The sequence below is a fragment of the Coregonus clupeaformis genome, chromosome 7 (genome assembly GCF_020615455.1).
Source record: "Coregonus clupeaformis isolate EN_2021a chromosome 7, ASM2061545v1, whole genome shotgun sequence".
NCBI lineage: Eukaryota > Metazoa > Chordata > Actinopteri > Salmoniformes > Salmonidae > Coregonus > Coregonus clupeaformis.
In genome coordinates, this window is record NC_059198.1 from 65,372,603 (window position 1) to 65,393,165 (window position 20,563).

At 43.0% G+C, this 20,563-nt stretch overlaps 3 protein-coding genes across 5 annotated transcripts in view; 2 read left to right on the forward strand and 1 right to left on the reverse strand.

Annotated features, from left to right (window-relative positions):
• LOC121569988 (regulator of G-protein signaling 9-like) overlaps nucleotides 1–8,235 on the reverse strand; it is a 28,782-nt gene extending 20,547 nt beyond the window's left edge. The window contains exons 1-6 of one of the 2 annotated variants that reach the window (XM_041881395.1): nucleotides 8,154–8,235; nucleotides 7,349–7,439; nucleotides 6,341–6,437; nucleotides 5,384–5,434; nucleotides 5,059–5,165; nucleotides 3,541–3,592 (exon numbers count right to left, since the gene is read on the reverse strand). In XM_041881395.1, the coding sequence (XP_041737329.1) occupies nucleotides 3,541–3,592; nucleotides 5,059–5,165; nucleotides 5,384–5,434; nucleotides 6,341–6,437; nucleotides 7,349–7,414 (373 nt within the window). In that variant the 5' untranslated portion in view covers nucleotides 7,415–7,439; nucleotides 8,154–8,235. Of the gene's footprint in view, nucleotides 1–3,540; nucleotides 3,593–5,058; nucleotides 5,166–5,383; nucleotides 5,435–6,340; nucleotides 6,438–7,348; nucleotides 7,440–8,137 lie in introns of both variants that reach the window. The other variant, XM_041881394.1, reaches the window with a different exon arrangement.
• Nucleotides 8,236–8,546: 311 nt separating this feature from the next.
• On the forward strand, nucleotides 8,547–11,485 carry LOC121569989 (E3 SUMO-protein ligase KIAA1586-like). Of its 2 annotated transcripts, none has more exons than XM_045221482.1 (3): nucleotides 8,547–8,635; nucleotides 9,766–9,861; nucleotides 10,020–11,485. In XM_045221482.1, the coding sequence occupies exon 3, from the start codon at nucleotides 10,100–10,102 to the stop codon at nucleotides 11,450–11,452; it is 1,353 nt and encodes a 450-aa protein (XP_045077417.1). In that variant the 5' UTR covers nucleotides 8,547–8,635; nucleotides 9,766–9,861; nucleotides 10,020–10,099; the 3' UTR covers nucleotides 11,453–11,485. The 2 variants fall into 2 exon arrangements, with proteins under 2 accessions (XP_045077417.1, XP_045077418.1); XM_045221483.1 differs by lacking the exon at nucleotides 8,547–8,635 and adding an exon at nucleotides 9,261–9,383.
• A 1,789-nt stretch (nucleotides 11,486–13,274) lies between these two features.
• The window catches only part of LOC121569987 (guanine nucleotide-binding protein subunit alpha-13), a 39,372-nt gene continuing 32,083 nt past the window's right edge, over nucleotides 13,275–20,563 (forward strand). Inside the window, exon 1 of the mRNA XM_041881392.1 lies at nucleotides 13,275–13,710. Within this exon, the coding sequence (XP_041737326.1) occupies nucleotides 13,428–13,710 (283 nt within the window). The 5' untranslated portion in view covers nucleotides 13,275–13,427. The remainder of the gene's footprint in view (nucleotides 13,711–20,563) is intronic.

Here is a 20,563-nt window from a genome sequence, read left to right on the forward strand (position 1 = left end):
AAAATATATAAAAAAATAAAATTAAAATTAAATTAAATATATATATATATATATATATATATATATATATATATATATATATATATATATATATATGTATATATATATATATATATATATATATGTATATATATATATAGTGGGGAGAACAAGTATTTGATACACTGCCGATTTTGCAGGTTTTCCTACTTACAAAGCATGTAGAGGTCTGTAATTTTTATCATATGTACACTTCAACTGTGAGAGACGGAATCTAAAACAAAAATCCAGAAAATCACATTGTATGATTTTTAAGTAATTCATGTGCATTTTATTGCATGACATAAGTATTTTATCACCTACAAACCAGTAAGAATTCCGGCTCTCACAGACCTGTTAGTTTTTCTTTAAGAAGCCCTCCTGTTCTCCACTCATTAACTGTATTAACTGCACCTGTTTGAACTCGTTACCTGTCTAAAAGACACCTGTCCACACACTCAATCAAACAGACTCCAACCTCTCCACAATGGCCAAGACCATCAGGGATAAAATTGTAGACCTGCACAAGGCTAGGATGGGCTACAGGACAATAGGCAAGCAGCTTCGTGAGAAGGCAACAACTGTTGGCGCAATTATTAGAAAATGTAAGAGGTTCAAGATGACGGTCAATCACCCTCGGTCTGGGGCTCCATGCAAGATCTCACCTCGTGGGGCATCAATGATCATGAGGAAGGTGAGGGATCAGCCCAGAACTACACGGCAGGACCTGGTCAATGACCTGAAGAGAGCTGGGACCACAGTCTCAAAGAAAACCATTAGTAACACACTATGCCATCATGGATTAAAATCCTGCAGCGCACGCAAGGTCCCCCTGCTCAAGCCAGCGCATGTCCAGGCCCATCTGAAGTTTGCCAATGACCATCTGGATGATCCAGAGGAGGAATGGGGGAAGGTCATGTGGTCTGATGAGACCAAAATAGAGCTTTTTGGTCTAAACTCCACTCGCCGTGTTTGGAGGAAGAAGAAGGATGAGTACAATCCCAAGAACACCATCCCAACCGTGAAGCATGGAGGTGGAAACATCATTCTTTGGGGATGCTTTTCTGCCAAGGGGACAGGATGACTGCACCGTATTGAGGGGAGGATGGATGGGGCCATGGATCGCAAGATCTTGGCCAACAACCTCCTTCCCTCAGTAAGAGCATTGAAGATGGGTCGTGGCTGGGTCTTCCAGTATGACAACGACCCGAAACACACAGCCAGGGCAACTAAGGAGTGGCTCCGTAAGAAGCATTTCAAGGTCCTGGAGTGGCCTAGCCAGTCTCCAGACCTGAACCCAATAGAAAATCTTTGGAGGGAGCTGAAAGTCCGTATTGCCCAGCGACAGCCCCGAAACCTGAAGGATCTGGAGAAGGTCTGTATGGAGGAGTGGGCCAAAATCCCTGCTGCAGTGTGTGCAAACCTGGTCAAGACCTACAGGAAACGTATGATCTCTGTAATTGCAAACAAAGGTTTCTGTACCAAATATTAAGTACTGCTTTTCTGATGTATCAAATACTTATGTCATGCAATAAAATGCAAATTAATTACTTAAAAATCATACAATGTGATTTTCTGGATTTTTGTTTTAGATTCCGTCTCTCACAGTTGAAGTGTACCTATGATAAAAATTACAGACCTCTACATGCTTTGTAAGTAGGAAAACCTGCAAAATCGGCAGTGTATCAAATACTTGTTCTCCCCACTGTATATATACAGTGAGGGAAAAAAGTATTTGATCTCCTGCTGATTTTGTATGTTTGCCCACTGACAAAGACATGATCAGTCTATAATTTTAATGGTAGGTTTATTTGAACAGTGAGAGACAGAATAACAACAACAAAAAAATCCAGAAAAACGCATGTCAAAAATGTTATAAATTGATTTGCATTTTAATGAGGGAAATAAGTATTTGACCCCTCTGCAAAACATGACTTAGTACTTGGTGGCAAAACCCTTGTTGGCAATCACAGCGGTCAGACGTTTCTTGTAGTTGGCCACCAGGTTTGCACACATCTCAGGAGGGATTTTGTCCCACTCCTCTTTGCAGATCTTCTCCAAGTCATTAAGGTTTCGAGCCTGACGTTTGGCAACTCAAACCTTCAGCTCCCTCCACAGATTTTCTATGGGATTAAGGTCTGGAGACTGGCTAGGCCACTCCAGGACCTTAATGTGCTTCTTCTTGAGCCACTCCTTTGTTGCCTTGGCCGTGTGTTTTGGGTCATTGTCATGCTGGAATACTCATCCACGACTCATTTTCAATGCCCTGGCTGAGGGAAGGAGGTTCTCACCAAAGATTTGACGGTACATGGCCCCATGCATCTTCCCTTTCATGCGGTGAAGTTGTCCTGTCCCCTTAGCAGAAAAACACCCCCAAAGCATAATGTTTCCACCTCCATGTTTGACGGTGGGGATGGTGTTCTTGGGGTCATAGGCAGCATTCCTCCTCCTCCAAACACGGCGAGTTGAGTTGATGCCAAAGAGCTCGATTTTGGTCTCATCTGACCACAACACTTTCACCCAGTTCTCCTCTGAATCATTCAGATGTTAATTGGCACTTCAGACAGGCCTGTATATGTGCTTTCTTGAGCAGGAGGACCTTGCGGGCGCTGCAGGATTTCAGTCCTTCACGGCGTAGTGTGTTACCAATTGTTTTCTTGGTGACTATGGTCCCAGCTGCCTTGAGATCATTGACAAGATCCTCCCGTGTAGTTCTGGGCTGATTCCTCACCGTTCTCATGATCATTGCAACTCCACAAGGTGAGATCTTGCATGGAGCCCCAGGCTGACGGAGATTGACAGTGCTTTTGTGTTTCTTCCATTTGCGAATAATCGCACCAACTGTTGTCACCTTCTCACCAAGCTGCTTGGCGATGGTCTTGTAGCCCATTCCAGCCTTGTGTAGGTCTACAATCTTGTCCCTGACATCCTTGGAGAGCTCTTTTGTCTTGGCCATGGTGGAGAGTTTGGAATCTGATTGATTGATTGCTTCTGTGGACAGGTGTCTTTTATACAGGTAACAAGCTGAGATTAGGAGCACTCCCTTTAAGAGTGTGCTCCTAATCTCAGCTCGTTACCTGTATAAAAGACACCTGGCAGCCAGAAATCTTTCTGATTGAGAGGGGGTCAAATCCTTATTTCCCTCATTAAAATGCAAATCAATTTATAACATTTTTGACATGCGTTTTTCTGGATTTTTTTCTTGTTATTCTGTCCCTCACTGTTCAAATAAACCTACCATTAAAATTATAGACTGATAATTTCTTTGTCAGTGGGCAAACGTACAAAATCAGCAGGGGATCAAATACTTTTTTCCCTCACTGTATATATATATATATATATATTTACAAAAAACATATATATGGGGGATTGGAAAAGATGCAAACAATTACATTGATGGAAGCCACAATCTATCTGCAATATTTAAGCTGATCAACCCCCTAATGTTTTTTTTAACATAAAAATAAGTAGCTGCCAGTGACTAGGCATTCACTCTCCTTTCACTCCAGAAGATAAACCCACCATAGTCTATGTCCTCAGCGGGCCACTTCTGCACGGGCCAGAAATAAGGGGTCTGAGGAAAGGTTGGGACAGACAGTGACATGAAGATTAGTCATTTCCTCTGCCTGAAATACTAACTACCGCAGGCACTGTGTCCTTCCAGGGGTTAATGACAACTGCTCTACTGTGGAGAAATGTTACCTGACCAGGGGTTAATGACAACTGCTCTAGTGTGGGGAAATGTTACCTGACCAGGGGTTAATGACAACTGCTCTACTGTGGAGAAATGTTACCTGACCAGGGGTTAATGACAACTGCTCTACTGTGGATAAATGTTACCTGACCAGGGGTTAATGACAACTGCTCTACTGTGGAGAATGTTACCTGACCAGGGGTTAATGACAACAGCTCTACTGTGGGGAAATGTTACCTGACCAGGGGTTAATGACAACAGCTCTACTGTGGAGAAATGTTACCTGACCAGGGGTTAATGACAACTGCTCTAGTGTGGGGAAATGTTACCTGACCAGAGGTTAATGACAACTGCTCTAGTGTGGGGAAATGTTACCTGACCAGGGTTTAATGACAACTGCTCTAGTGTGGGGAAATGTTACCTGACCAGGGGTTAATGACAACTGCTCTACTGTGGAGAAATGTTACCTGACCAGGGGTTAATGACAACTGCTCTAGTGTGGAGAAATGTTACCTGACCAGGGGTTAATGACAACAGCTCTACTGTGGGGAAATGTTACCTGACCCGGTGGTAACTGAACATACTGTGGGTTACCTGTAACCAGGTAGGTGCTACAGAATAGAATACATCTTTATTGTACATATGTTACAGCGAACAACAACAAATTGTCTTCTACTCCGTTCTCAAGTAGATATAGTTACCTGGTTGAACCAGGTAGGTGTTACAGGTAGATATAGTTACCTGGTTGAACCAGGTTGGTGTTACAGGTAGATATAGTTATCTGTCTGAACCAGGTAGGTGTTACAGGTAGATATAGTTACCTGGCTGAACCAGGTAGGTGTTACAGGTAGATATAGTTACCTGGCTGAACCAGGTAGGTGTTACAGGTAGATATAGTTACCTGGTTGAACCAGGTAGGTGTTACAGGTAGATATAGTTACCTGGTTAATACAGGTAGGTGTTACAGGTAGATATAGTTACCTGGCTGAACCAGGTAGGTGTTACAGGTAGATATAGTTACCTGGCTGAACCAGGTAGGTGTTACAGGTAGATATAGTTACCTGGTTGTATCAGGTAGGTGTTACAGGACAGGTAGTTACAGGTAGATAAACACAGGTCGCTACAGGGAGATACAGGTAGATAGACACAGGTAGATACAGGTAGATAGACACATGTAGTTACAGGTAGATAGACACAGGTAGTTACAGGGAGATACAGGTAGATAGACACAGGTAGATAGACACAGGTAGTTACAGGGAGATACAGGTAGATAGACACAGGTAGATAGACACAGGTAGATACAGGTAGATAGACACAAGTAGTTACAGGGAGTTACAAGTAGGTACCTGGAAGCGGTAGAGGGTGCTGTCGGGGACCAGGACCAACTTCCTGTGGTTCTGGAGGGGGTAGATGTACCCGTAGGCCACCAGCATGGTCCCAAACGCCTGGGCCTCTGGTGGAGGAGGGAGGAGAGGAGGGAGGATAATACTTCATATATTATTAGCAAAGCTCTTGGTTATACTTTAGTTTACAGCATTTAACTAGTAATTACTTGCTTGCATAATAACATGGTAATGACGTAGTAATTACATTAAAATAATACATTTTATTGTGTTGGATTAATTGATATAAGTACCCAGCCAAATCCATTCATAGAATCCAGTTGCTTACCTTCTGTGGTAACCTTCAGTTTGGTGACTATCCATGCTAGAATGTCCTGCCCTGTGTGATGACAAGTGAACATAGATATTCAGAGTATGACAACAGTGAGCTAGCTCTCACAGGCCTGGCCTACACACACTATTTCTTGAAGGTACTACCTGGCTCAGACACAGTGCAAAATCCATCACTTAATAACAGTATGTGACAGTATACCGTATAGCTTAACTTGTGATTAGATTGATCAGGATAAACTAAAATTACAATAACAACCAGCACTGAAGCAGGAAGTCCCCATGACTCGACTGCGATGACAATTTCATGTCTGTCACATGGTCTTAGCCCAGCGACCATCGTTCTTTCCCTTCATCTCCAGACCTCCTGTGCATCCCAAATAGCACCTTATTCCCTATATAGTGCTCTACTTTTGACCAGGACCCATAAAGCTATGTAGTGTACTGTGTAGGTAATAGGGTACCATCTGGGACGCAGCTCTGATCTTTCCCCTGGCCTTGGTCTTAGCCCAGGATTAGAGGGCAGCTTGGGAGCACAAAAGCACCACACACATCTCATCCAACTGACAGCTGTCTTATATAACCTTCATTAGCAGCTTAGCAGGACAGTCTACAAGACAGTCTGTCGCAGCTCTAGAATCTTAGCTAGTCCAATAACTACCCACAACTTCCCAGAATGATGTTTTTAAATAACAACAATGTACCATTGGTGGGAGGTGTTTCCCTACTGTTTCCCCTACTAGGCAGCACCACTACCTAGCTTTCACAATTTCTTGACAAAAATGTCTTTCTATTGGCTTCAGTTGAATGTTTGGGTTAGTTCAGCCCTGCTACATGGCTACGGTGGCCATTTCACTCCACCAAGAAAACAATCTAGGGCAAACATTGTAATGGTATAATGGAGATATGTCTCTCAGTGGGTTGGCTATATGGTGCTGTAAGTCTCTGGACTCACCGTTGATGACGTGTGGGATGGTGGTCACGTTGAGTTTCTGGTCGGCACCCTTCACCCCACTCTTAGGATCCTGCATCTCAACCACAAACACCTCCACCTGGAGCAGGGTGGGAGGAAGAGGACAGACACACACTCTCAAAATCCACTTTGGTTTGTTTCACGAAATGGAAGAAAACAGACCTATCAGGTCAAAGGTCATAGTGATGTGTACTGTATGATACCTCCGACCCCTGACCTCTGAGATGTGGAAGACCTGATTGGCTCAGAGCCATTTACCCCAGCTGTCCAAGCAGCTAATTGGTTTAGAGCAGGGGTTCTTAAACGTTTTTAGCTCGAGACCCAAATGAGAAATTGACCGTCCTTCTGTGACCCAAATGGTCCACCAACGACCCAAATCAAGAAGAAATAGTGGGTGATTATAGATGTATTCTCATAACTCACGACCCACCTCTCACATGCCCAGGGCCCACTTTGGGTCCCGACCCATAGTATAAGAAACCATTGTTTAGAGGTTAGATTGAAATTGGATCTCTGAGATGTCTACAATCTCTTCGCTATAAACAAAATAAATATACAGTAGCCTACAGGTCATGAAACAATAGTGTGAGTGTAGTAGTATATTTTGATGAAGCTATGCAGTTTACCACATTGAAAGTCATGATGGCATCACAACTGTTCCATTTGTAATTGGATGGGAACAGGATTATGGCTAAGTCCCCCAAGTTAAAACCTGTTGCAATGAATAACAGTTTACAATGAACTTCTACAAACCACTTGATTCGTTTTTTTTAAGACACGAAAGGGGAAATTTAAACAACAATCTTTGGGGCTCATGAATTTACTCTAGGCTATACTGTTCAGCAATACTATATCAACAAGTAGGCTATCACCAGCCCACCTAAAATCAATAGACTTGATGTGAACTTTTAGTTTATCTGAAGTCTATTACATTTTTCTCAAAACATTTAAAAGTACTGATAAAATGATGTAAATGTACAGGTAACCTACATTTTTTAGGCATGCCATCCGTGGTCGGTAGTGCTGACCATGATCTCTCAGCGTCCTAATTGTCATGTTTGCAGTCGGTCGATATGCGATCCTAAAGAAGAAAATCCAGGTATGAAATGTTTATGAAAAAAATGATCACACAGGTATAATGGTATACCGGGGCTGGGACCGTAGCCTATTCCGTTAACCGCGCGTCAGAGATTGCGTGAGAGGGGTCAGAAAGCGCGAGGACGGATTTATCAACCAACGACAGCTAGGCTAAACTCTGGTTTAACAACATGTTCCTTGTGACAGTGGCACCACCAGACGTCACACCATCAAGCATATATCAATTTGGTGGCAATATGGCAATAAAACCTTGAATTGAAACTTAACAGTATTTGGGTTTAAGGCTATTGAAATATTGAAATATACAGAAAATCCATGTAAAATATTTGTAGACCAAGAATTTGGTGAAAGAGAAAGGATAAAACAATCTAGTTTTTTTTGCGATCACTTCACTGGACGACAAAATAATAATAATGTCTCACAGATATACTTTCATTTGATCTCTCATTTAGGCCTATGAATTTCACAGGTAACCTGGGACTGGGCTACCTCAACCAGAGATGGTGCCAAAAAAGATACCACAGGTGAAGGTGCTGGACCGACTTGACTCCCAGTGTATACACTTCCCTCTACCGTACCCAGGTGGTACTGCTCATGAATGCATGATATTAAATTATGACGATCTGCATGCAGTGCACTCTTCTGATTGTGTTGTCATGTTGTAGCCGATGTATATCTCACCCCCTGATCGCCTCACCTCCACGATACCACATCCGCGGAGTTGAGTGCAGACGAGAGCAGAGGTGTAGTCCAGGGTATACGCTGGTATACGGCGTATACCTACTTATTTTTCAGTCAGCATTGCGTATACCCACTTCTAAATCCCCCCTGATGCGCATCATTCAGTAATATCTGTGAGTCAGATTGCCTATTTTCTTCCTCGGGGATAGTGAAGCCATGACCCACCCTCCTCTGCCTCTAATTGGCTGGTACTCGCTGCTTTCACTGATTAGATTGGTTAACTTTAGGCATGAGGACTGATGAGCCAATCAGAGGCAGAGTAGGGCGGGTCATGCCGAGGAAAATATCGCTAATACCTCAGGTGCCAGTGAAAAAAAAAAAAAAAACTCAGGTGCCGGTGCCACTTGACTACGATAACGGCAGCAGACCAAACAACGGATGAAGAAAGGACACAAGCGGCGGTGTGCCACCCCAGTTGATGGAAGACATCATTCTGAGGTAAGTTTTAAGGTGGTTTCCAAATGAATCATTATTTTAAACTACTGGCAAATTGCCAGTGACTGCACATTTAGAGGAGAAGAGATGTTGCCGCCAATAGTTAGTGCGAGTCGGCTAACGTTATGAAGCTAGCTACGTAGATTGGGATAATGTGGGGAAACCGGGGCATTGTTGGTTTTCAGTAAGTGTTTAATCAACCCAGTTCATAAGAATTTCATACCAGACTGATGAAACTGATTATCTCAATGTTTATGAAGCTTGTTTATTATTGTAAAGGTCTAAATTATAACGTTAGCCAAGTTACTAAGCCCTAAATTATAACATTAGCCAAGTTACTTAGCCCTAACTAACCTATATGATCTAGTTTAATTGCATAGTAGCTAAGCTGGTAGTTGATTTTTAAGTAAGTTAAAACACAAGAATGGGGACAAATAGTTTAAGATTCAGCCTAAAACAATATTGAGGTCTAATCAGGCTGTCTTATTTTGTATAGGGACAGGTAACCATGAAAAGGAAGGGAGATATTGCAGACTTTTTTGTAAAGAGGCACAAATCAGGCCCAGATCAGGCCCAGGCAGACCCCACCCCTAAAACCAGCAGCCCTGGCAGCTCTCAACCGGGGAGCTAGCCAGGCAAGTCAGTGTGAGCATAGAGAAGGATCCAGTCTACCACCACCAGGTCAGAACACACAGGCAGTAAATTGCATCTCCAGTTTATTGAAAAGTGAAGCCTCACACTGTAACAAAAGGTGATTTTGACAGATTAAGCCTCATTTTGAATTTCTGTGTGAAGTTATTTATTTTATTGCCCTTCTATTTATTTTGTCTGTATCCATGTTTGTTTTTTACAATGCTACTGTTATATAACATTTTGTGTTAAATTTGTTGTTTTTTTGTTAAATAAACTCTCCCAAGTATTTCACTCACTAATCTCCTGTATGCTTCAGCTTCACTTGCTGAAAATATTTCCACTTGGTTATGCAGATTGTTAATGTAAAGAGGGGGGACCCATGTCTTGCTGATGACTATTGTGATCACAGTAGTGTGTGTGTGTGTGTGTGTGTGTGTGTGTAAGTGTGTGAGAGAGAGAGAGACAGGGAGATGCATAATTAGTTTTGTTGTTGTCTGTAGACATCAATAATGACTGGCCAGACCTGTGGAGTGCTAAACAAACAGAAGACTTCAAATCCAAGAACCCCTGGTTGGGATCCAAAAACAAAAAATTGGGTAAGTTTAGGTAGATTGCTAGTTTGGGTAACTTCTGAAACAGTGGGCACAGATAACTTTGTGTGTGTGTGTGTGTGTGTGTGTGTGTGTGTAAAGGACCATGCACACGTACAGCTGTGGATACAGGAGTAGTTACATTGTTTGTTTATGCTTCGCAGGATGTCTGGTCTGTAGCAGTGTGAACTCCATTGGGATCGACAAGGAGCAAGGACAAGGTGTATCGCTCTCAAGAGAATGGATGAACTTTGAAATTCAAGTGTCTGGCCAGGGAAGTAGAACAACAAGTTTGTCAATCTTGAGAAATAAGGTGAGGAAACATGCGTTGTCCAAGGCCCACACTCAGGCTGTGAAGGTGGCAGAGCAACAGAAAGAAGCTGCCATTGAGAATGCAGTGGAGACTATGACTGAGTCCTACATGAAGGAAACTGAAGCTGTGTTTCGAACAGCCTACCATCTGGCCAAAAAGAACCGACCCTTTTCTGACCATGAGAGCCTCATTGAGCTGCAGGAACTGAATGGTGTAAAAATGGGCTCAATACTTCATTCACGTTACAGTGCAACACAAATAATACAACATGTTGCTAGTGAGATGCAGAGCAAAATCATCAGTAGCATTATAGCATCATCCAGTAAGTTAGCTGTCCTAATTGACGAGGCATCTTCTTTAAGTCACAAAGCTGTCATGACAGTTTCTATTAAAGCATCAATTCAAGAAGAAAGCCCTGAGTTCATATTCCTGGAACTTGTTGAACTGGAAAATCAGAGAGCAGATGGCATATTACAGGCGTTACTCACCTGTTTAACTAATGCTGGCTTTACAGAAGAGTGGCTTCATGAAAACTGGGTAACATTTGTATCTGATGGAGCCAGTGTCATGCTAGGAAAGAAGTCAGGAGTAGCAACCAGACTGACTTTGAGATTCCCAAAGCTTTTTGTATGGCACTGCATGAACCATAGACTTGAACTTGCTGTGTCAGATGCAGTTGATGAGGTAAACTCTGTCAATCACTTTAAAACTTTTATCCAGAAGCTATACTCTCTGTATAGTGTGTCAAACAAAAATGAACGTGAACTTGTTAATGCAGCAGCTGAAGTAGGCTCACAACTTCTTCGCATTGGCAGAATCTTGGATGTACGCTGGGTGGCCAGTAGCTTTCGGACTGTTCATGCTGTTTGGACATCCCTGGGAGCTCTTGTGCAGCACTTTAAAAATGCTTGCAGTGATGAGATGAGGTCCACCAAAGAGAGGCAGATGTACAGAGGTTTGTTAGACCGTGTTCAAAGTCCAGAATTCATTTGTGACCTTGGCCTCATGTACGACACTCTCCATGAACTAAGTCTCCTGTCACAGGAGCTTCAGTCTCGTTCTATAACGCTCCTCAGAGCAGAGCATCTGCTGAAACGCTCAATCAGAGTGATCCAGTCATTCAAAGAGAGTCCAGGTGAGAAATATAGTGAGGCTTTAGAAGCAAAACAGACTGGGGAGTATCGGTCTATAGCCCTGAAAACAAATGCAAAGCTGAAGTCTATCAATCCAGGCCAGTTCTTACAAAGCCTTGTGAACAATCTGGAGAAACGCTTGTCTTTTTGAAGATGAGACCATCATGGACCTCAGCATCCTTGATCAGAGTAAGTGGCCATCAAAGCCCAGCATCCGCCATGGTGAAGAACAAGTTAGCGACTGTGCAAGCGATTTAACTTGTGCACAGACCAAGCACTGAATGGGATGCGGGACCTACTGGAAGAGCCCAGTAGTGAGCCCAAGGACCTAAAACCACTTATGAACTGTATGAAAACATTCCCTGTCGGTACAGCAGAGTGTGAGAGGAATTTTAGCCTTATGAACAATATAAGCTCAGACAAGAGGGCTGTCCTTCTGATCTCAAACATATCAAACTTGATGATGATTAATATCAACGGCCCACCAACTTCCAAGTTTGATCCTAGAAAATATACAAGGACCTGGTTGAAGAGCCATCGTGCTGCCTCTTCGGTGCGTTCTAGACAGTGCAGTGTGAAAGCTCCTGCAGAAAGCAAATTTGTCTGGAATATACTGTAGTATGAGCAAAGGTCAGAAACCCAGTGCTGGGTTGAGAGAGTATATCACTGTTGATGTGTTGTTAATGCATATATTTTTGTTAATTGTTAACTAAATATTGTTGTAACATATTTTGTTGAATGATTTACCGGTAAATGAACATGTTCAAAACAAAGCATATAGCAATATGAACAAGGATGCATTGTCACCTTCAGATTTGAAGTATTTTATTTAAATAAATGTGCAAAAAATAATCGAAACACCATTTCCTGTTTGCCTCATGATAAATACATTTTACATTCATCCAGGCTGCTCTTGTGACCAGTAGTAACTACAAACTGCTCCTAATCAAGTCATGATCATTTTATAATAGTGTGCAAGTAGAAATTACATATTTTTGGGTAAACTAAATCATAGTCTTACATGTCACTGTTTCTAAAACAGGGCTTTTTTCTGGACTACTTAAAAAAAAAAAAAGGTGAATACTGAGAGTATACCCACTTCTCCAGGGACCACTACACCACTGGACGAGAGCGTTCGGAGTGAATCTCCGATTCCGTGTATCTACGTTTGTCCTCTGTTGTTGCGTGCCTTTCTTTGTTTGTTGAAATCCTTACTTTTTAATAAAACGTTAATCAAATACAACCACCGACTGTTTCTTTGTTGCTGTATCTCCAAGATAGCAACTCAGCTTTCTAAGTGAGGCACACTTTGTGTAGGCTAAAGCATAATATTCCATGGTTTATTAGTGTAGGAAAGGTACGATTTTTCAATTGTGTTATCAATTATTATTCATATGCAATTACCTTTTGAACTAATTCCTATATTGAAATACCCCTAGCCATAAATAACTTGTAGGCTGGCCCACACAATTAATCTCAGTTACTCTATCAATTGTAATGAGTGGGGATTCAAAGTGAAACAAAATCAGAGGATATGGGCAATCTAGACCTTTTGTGATCCGCCCAAACATTTAGTCACATTGAGGGAATTCTATTACACTGGCCCGGGTTGAACCGGCCAATGGCCCGTCACAACATCGGGCGAAAACTGGGAGGAGCACCCTTCTCAAATCAAACAGCAATCTGCGCCACTCGGTCATGTTCCAACAAGGCAGCTAGGTACATCCAGAAACATATAACATCTATTTTCCATAAAATAAAAATAGTTTTCATTGGGAAGGTAGATAAAGCGTTTTTATCAAAAGCAATAATTTTTGCATGTAAAAACACAAAATCCTACTCATCACTCACTTTTGTTTTGAGCCGACTTCGCCGTCGGCCAGAGTGGGGTACCTGGCTTAGGCCCGGGAGGCAGCCCGATTCCAAAACGAATGCAATCACTTTTCACCCGGTTCAAACTCCACTCACCGTGGTAACCCGGCCGGATAAACGAACCCCCTCATTGTGCTAGCCCTGTGCGCGCTCACACACACGTTATCCGTAATCGCGCCCCACCCGAGAGTAGACTCTCTAATCGCTAGCCTCAAACCAACTCTCTCTACTGTATCGATGAAGTTGTTTCAAAGATGGCGGATTTCCTGCCGTCCCGGTCCGTTTTATCTGTATGTTTTCCAAACTGTCTCCTCACGAGTAACGAGGCAGAACAATTAAGGAAATCTAAAGAAATAGACAAAAGTATTTCGCGGGATAAGACGTACGTGAAGCGGCTAGTGAAGATTCTGCTACTCGGAGCGGGAGAAAGCGGCAAGTCCACTTTCCTGAAGCAGATGCGCATCATCCATGGGCAGGACTTCGATCAAAGGGCCAAAGAAGAGTTCAGGGCCACGATTTTTAGTAATGTAATTAAAGGTAAGGTATTTAGGTTGTTCATTGTACTTTATATAACGTCACTGGCGAGTTTTTATGCGCCTTTGTTGACTTATTTGCTCTCTGTTCAAGAGTTCATGTCTGTGGGAAGTAGCCAGCTAGCATGCTAACAGTAGCCGTAACTTGTGCTTGCTAGCTATGTCGAGTGGACGGGCAGACTCACTTCTGTTTCTTCGTTAGCCTAGTTAGCTAGCTAACACACACAAAGCTAGAAGAAACGCCCATGTTATTTGAAAGTGTTTGTGCACAGTGGGATTTGAAGAGATGAGGCCACACAGACATAGCAGGGTTTCCATTTGAACATGATTCAGTTGTCTGAGTTGATCTTTTGATATCACGCGCATTGTTTGTCCCATATCAGTATTATTCAGGCGTGGAAAATAGTATGACAGTTTATCAGCTATTTTTATCAGGCAATTTACCAGCTAGCAGCAAGCTTTGGCTAGCCAATGCGCTAGCTGTCTAGCTTTGTTACTGTAGTTAACTTATTTATAAACTTGTTTGAGTGTTTTAAAAACATGATTCTTGAACAGTCATAGTGAAATAACTTGGTAACTAGTTTGGAAATCAGAAAGCTTAGAATTGTTTTCATCACAGCGGATATAACGTAACTAGATTAAGTTTATCCTAACCATCATTGCACATATTTTAGAAAACATCATGCATGACATATCTGACTTGTCATGTTATGGAAACCTGAGTTACAGTTCATATAAGGAAATCAGTCAATTGAAATAAATTCATTAGGCCCTAATCTATGGATTTCACGACTGGGAATACAGATATTCATCTGTTGGTCACAGATACCTTTAAAAAAATGGGCATCACAAAGGGCCTCAGTACCTTGTCACGGTATCTCTGTGCATTAAAATTGCCATCTGTAAAATGCAATTGTGTTCGTTGTCCATAACTTATGCCTGCCCATACCATAACCCCACCTCCACCATGGAGCACTCTGTTCAAAACGTTGACATCAGCAAACCGCTCGCCCACACGACGCCATACATGTGGTCTGCGGTTGTGAGGCCTGTTGGACATACTGCCAAATTCAAAAAAATGCCATTGGAGGCGGCTTAGGGTAGAGAAATTAACATTAAATTCTCTGGCAACAGCTCTGGTGGACATTCCTGCAGTCAGCATGCCAATTGTGCGCACCCTCAACTTGAGACATCTGTGGAATTGTGTTGTGTGAGAGAACTGCACATTTTAGAGTGGCATATTATTGTCCCCAGCACAAGGTGCAACTGTGTAAGGATCATGCTGTTTAATCAGCTTCTTGATATGCCACACCTGTCAGTTGGATGGATTATCTTGGCAAAGAAGAAATGCTCACTAACAGGGGTGTAAACAAATTTGTGCACAACATTTGAGAGAAATAAGCTTTTTGTGCGTATGGAACATTTCTGGGATCTTTTATTTCAGCTCATAAAACATGGGACCAACACTTTACATGTTACGTTTTATATTTTTGTTCAGTTTATAATGTGTGAATATCTCTAGCTATGGAAACCAGAGGTGGCTTGTGGGAGGAGCTATAGGAGGCCACGACCCATCTGTAAGCGTCGTAACTCTGCTGTGGTAGACAGCATGCAAGACGCGCTTCCGCGTAGCCTACCACTGTCGATCACAGCCGAGTTATAGGTGCCGGTTTGGAGTTATAGGTGTTAGGTTCAGACGATTTCCATACAGATGTCCACACATTATACAATCCGGACCGACGGACAAGGAGTGACGGATTATAGATATGCCTTCAATAACAGGATTTTCGTTAAAGTACCCCCCAAAATAAAAATATGTGGCAGTTATTTTTCGGCCTCAGCATTTGAACCACCTAGGAAGCACTGTGTCCTTTATAGGGCTAATGGAAACCATGTTGTTTTGAGGCGGCAATAAGATGTGAGGCGATCACTCATATTCCAATTGTTTATATTCACCCAGCCAGTCTGTCAAACTTGCTAGCTAGACCAATTGGCTACTTCGCTTCTTACTTAGCTAGCTAGCTATATCTTATTTTACTGTAAGTCATCTTTACTTGTCAGACCCCCGAATGTTGAGTATTTAGTTGAAAGTTCAACACCGGTGGACTTCAGTCATGTTTTACTAGCTGTATAAAATCTGAAGAGAGAGAGAGAACATGAGGGGTGTTTTTTGCCTCCAACTTGCAAGGTCAAATCAGGCCTGGTAGTCGTGAGAGCCCAGCCCACATTAGTCTACGATACTACCAGAGATGTACAGCAATACTACAGTCGGATAACTCCTGTTATGCAAACAAACAACGTCTTTTATGGAGGTGAAACCACTCTGGGTGGTTCCCCCTAGTTGGCTATTTTGTTCATTACCTTGGCTTTAGATTTTCTAGTACACACTGGTTTGTTAGTGTAGCAGTCCTGAGAAATAAATGAGTTGTCAACTGTACAATTATAGTCATTAGGTTGTTAACTTTTCCTTTGTGAGCCGTTGATCATCATGAAGCTATTTATCTTAGATCTGTTATACATAGACTGAACACTCCCATTAATGTGTTCTTGACAGGTACACACGTTGACACACTCTCTCCAAAGCTTACTCATATTAAACGGCAATGTTGAATCACTGAGTTATTTTAGATCGGTACATTACCATTATTGTCATCAGACAGGAAGAGGATGTCCCCAGTAACTCTGTGTGGGTGTAATGTGGGTGGGTGCAGGGGGTTCCCAGCCTCACATGATGATATCATATACTAACTGTGAAATGCATGAAGGGACAGAGAGACGGCGGGACAGAGAGACGGCGGGACAGAGAGACGGCGGGACAGAGAGACGGCGGGACATAGAGACGGCGGGACAGAGAGAGACATGGGGAGAAAGAGGGCGAGAGGGCGACAGAGGGAGTGGGAGGGACGGAGAGACAGGGAGAGAGAGATACACACACAGATGGAGACAGGCCCTACCTGTGGGTGATTGGCTAAGCCCAGGTATGATCCCCAGAGGAACGCTGGGTATTGTCTTCGATGAGAGATGAATGATTGAGTCCTGAGGTTCGTCCCAAATGTCTCCTAAATCTAGCTGGCCTTATTTACGTTCTACAGGCCAGGCCTGTTTTTCTGGACTGTATTTTATCCCTAAGAAGTGATGCTACCCACCCTCCCTCTGTCTCTCTGTCTGTCTGTAAGAACAGCCTAGTGCATGTCTAGATAGTATAGCCTAAGCTGAGGCGTAAAACATGGCACCCTATTCCCTATATTGTGCACTACCTTTGAGCAGAGCCCTATGTGCCGAAGTCAAAGACTTGATGATTAGTTGACTAATTGAAGGGCTCTGGTCAAAAGTAGGGAATAGGGTGCCATTTGGGACACTCACGTTGCATAGCGTTAATGACAGTGTCAGATTTTTCCATCAGACTCGTGAGTAGCTAGCAGGGCCTCAAGTGTTGCACTTCCTCTTGTGATGTCATAGATGGATGGAAGGGTGGAGTTAGATCGAGGCTAAACTCTGCGGCATCAGTCAACTCTTTCAGTTAAACAGAGAAGTACAATTTTTTTTTTTAAAGCCTGTCGCAGTGCTGATCTACGATAAGGTATCCCCTGTGTTATTCATTGATCTGATAGGCAGAACTGATCCTAGACCATCACTGTCTCTCCTACTCTGAGATGCTTTGTGAATATGTGCCGTGAACACCCATAGAACAGGTTGATTTCCAGGAGTATATCTGGTTAGTCTTTTCTGAATAACTGTTTAGTCCTTTCTGAATAACTGGTTAGTCCTTTCTGAGAACAACCTGCATGTGATTTGAAAAGGCTAAGGAGGGAAACCCCATCTCTCTCTCTGTCTTTCCCTGACGGATGTGTCCCGAATGGCACCCTATTCCTATGTAGTCCTTTGGACCCAGAGCCTGCCATGGTCAGAAGTAGTGCCCTCTAAAGGGAATAGGGTGCCATTTGGGACTCAGCCTGACATTGTGTTGAGGTATGCTGTTGATGCCCTGTAAGCCCTGAGCTGATCCTGGCGCTGCGTCCCAAAACAGCACTTTATCCCCTACATAGTGCACTACTTTTGAGCAGAGCCCTATGTGCCGAAGTCAAAGACTTGATGATTAGTTGGCTAATTGAATCCGGTGTGCCAATTTAGGGTTAAAACAAAAATGTGAAACGTCGGGGGGTTGGGAAACCCTGATATAGGGAATAGGGTGCCATTTGGGACTCAAGCCTCAGCCCTGATCCACAGAGACTGCGGCCTTGCCTGAGCCATGCATGTGTTTGTGTCCTGCTATTGTTTACCCTCCCACAGCCTCTTGATGACTACTGCGCTGGGTGTGTGTGTGTGTGAAGCTGTGCCTGTTCGGCTCTGGAGGAAAGGAAATGGGACACTGACTTTTATGGAACATTGGGATGGAAAGGGATTGTTTCTTTTATAGCATACTGGTACATCATTCTATGTCATGTAGCAATGGAATGATGTCAGTTGACATTCTACACAACATTGAATAACTGTGCTGTGTGCCAGCCAGGAGAAACCCTCTGTGTACCTCACAGAGCCAACGTTCCTTTTCTTTCCTACGGAGCCTAGTGTTTCTGGTGGGTCAGGACTTGTTCTGGTATGGATGTGGTGGTGATGAAAGAGCCTAGTTGGTGGTGGTGGGGATGAAAGAGCCTCGTTGGTTGGTGGTGGGGATGTGAAAGAGCCTCGTTGGTGGTGGTGGGGATGAAAGAGCCTCGTTGGTTGGTGGTGGTGATGTGAAAGAGCCTCGTTGGTTGGTGGTGGTGATGTGAAAGAGCCTCGTTGGTTGGTGGTGGTGATGTGAAAGAGCCTCGTTGGTTGGTGGTGGTGATGTGAAAGGGCCTCGTTGGTTGGTGGTGGTGATGTGAAAGAGCCTCGTTGGTTGGTGGTGGTGATGTGAAAGAGCCTCGTTGGTTGGTGGTGGTGATGTGAAAGGGCCTCGGTGGTTGGTGGTGGTGATGTGAAAGAGCCTCGGTGGTTGGTGGTGGTGATGTGAAAGAGCCTCGTTGGTTGGTGGTGGTGATGTGAAAGAGCCTCGTTGGTTGGTGGTGGTGGTGATGTGAAAGAGCCTCGGTGGTGTTTGTTAGCTGCTGTCTAGAGGTCAAAGGTCATTTCGAAACAGTGACTGGAGATTGCATCAATGGAAATACTCAGAATTCCACTGATGTGAAGTAGGACACACCTCCTGTCCTCTTAGTGTCAGCAGATCAGGTGATCACTTCCTGTGTGTGTGTAATGACTTCATCATTACTTCAATCATTACTTGGGCACAGTCTACCAACAAACCTCAGAACCTAAACTTAAGTGCCAATTCAGTGTTTTCATGTTGGCAGCTGTGGTTTGTGTTTCAGGTGCCCCACTAGCTTTTTCATGGCTCTCTCTTGTCCCTCTGCAGCAGACATGTAGTGAGCAGTATTTTATTTTAATTTAATTTTTTTGTAATTTCACCTTTATTTAACCAGGTAAGCCAGTTGAGAACAAGTTCTCATTTACAACTGCGACCTGGCCAAGATAAAGCAAAGCAGTGCGATTAAAAACAACAACACAGAGTTACATATGGGGTAAAACAAAACAAAGTCAAAAATACAACAGAAATAAATATATATACAGTGTGTGCAAATGTAGCAAGTTATGGAGGTAAGGCAATAAATAGGCTATAGTGCAAAATAATTACAATTAGTATTAACACTGGAATGATAGATGTGCAAGAGATGATGTGCAAATAGAGATACTGGGGTACAAATGAGCAAAATAAATAACAATATAGGGATGAGGTAGTTGGGCGGGCTATGTCTGGGATATAGTATGTCTGGGACATCGAATCGCAATGAAACCGCAGTATCGAATCGCAATACAGTGCCTTGTAAAAGTATTAATTCCTCTTGGCGTTTTTCCTATTTTGTTGCATTACAACCTGTAATTTAAATTGATTTTTATTTGGATTTCATGTAATGGACATACACAAAATAGTCCAAATTGGTGAAGTGAAATGCAAAAAACAACTTGTTTCAAAAAAAGTATTAAAAATAAATAACGGAAATGTGGTGCGTGCATATGTATTCACCCCCTTTGCTATGAAGCCCCTAAATAAGATCTGGTGCAACCATTTACCACATAATTAGTTAAATAAAGTCCACCTGTGTGCAATCTAAGTATCACATGAACTGTCACATGATCTCAGTATATATACAGCTGTTTTGAAAGGCCCCAGAGTCTGCAACACCACTAAGCAAGGGGCACCACCAAGGAAGCGGCAACATGAAGACCAATGAGCTCTCCAAACAGTTTAGGGACAAAGTTGTGGAGTACAGATCAGGCTTGGGTTATACAAAAAACATCAGAAACTTTGAACATCCCACGGAGCACCATTAAATCCATTATTAAAAAATGGAAATAATATGGCACCACAACAAACCTGCCAAGAGAGGGCCGCCCACCAAAACTCACGGACCAGGAAAGGAGGGCATTAATCAGAGGCAACAAAGAGACCAAAGAAAACCCTTAAGGAGCTGCAAAGCTCCACAGCAGAGATTGGAGTATCTGTCCATAGGACCACTTTAAGCCGTACACTCCACAGAGCTGGGCTTTACGGAAGAGTGGCCAGAAAAAAGCCATTGCTTAAAGAAAAAAAGAAGCAAACATGTTTGGTGTTTGCCAAAAGGCATGTGGGAGACTCCTCAAATATATGGAAGAAGGTACTCTGGTCAGATGAGACTAAAATTGAGCTCTTTGGCCATCAAGGAAAACGCTATGTCTGGCGCAAACCCAACACCTCTCATCACCCTGAGAACACCATCCCCACAGTGAAGCATGGTGGTGGCAGCATCATGCTGTGGGAATGTTTTTCATCGGCAGGG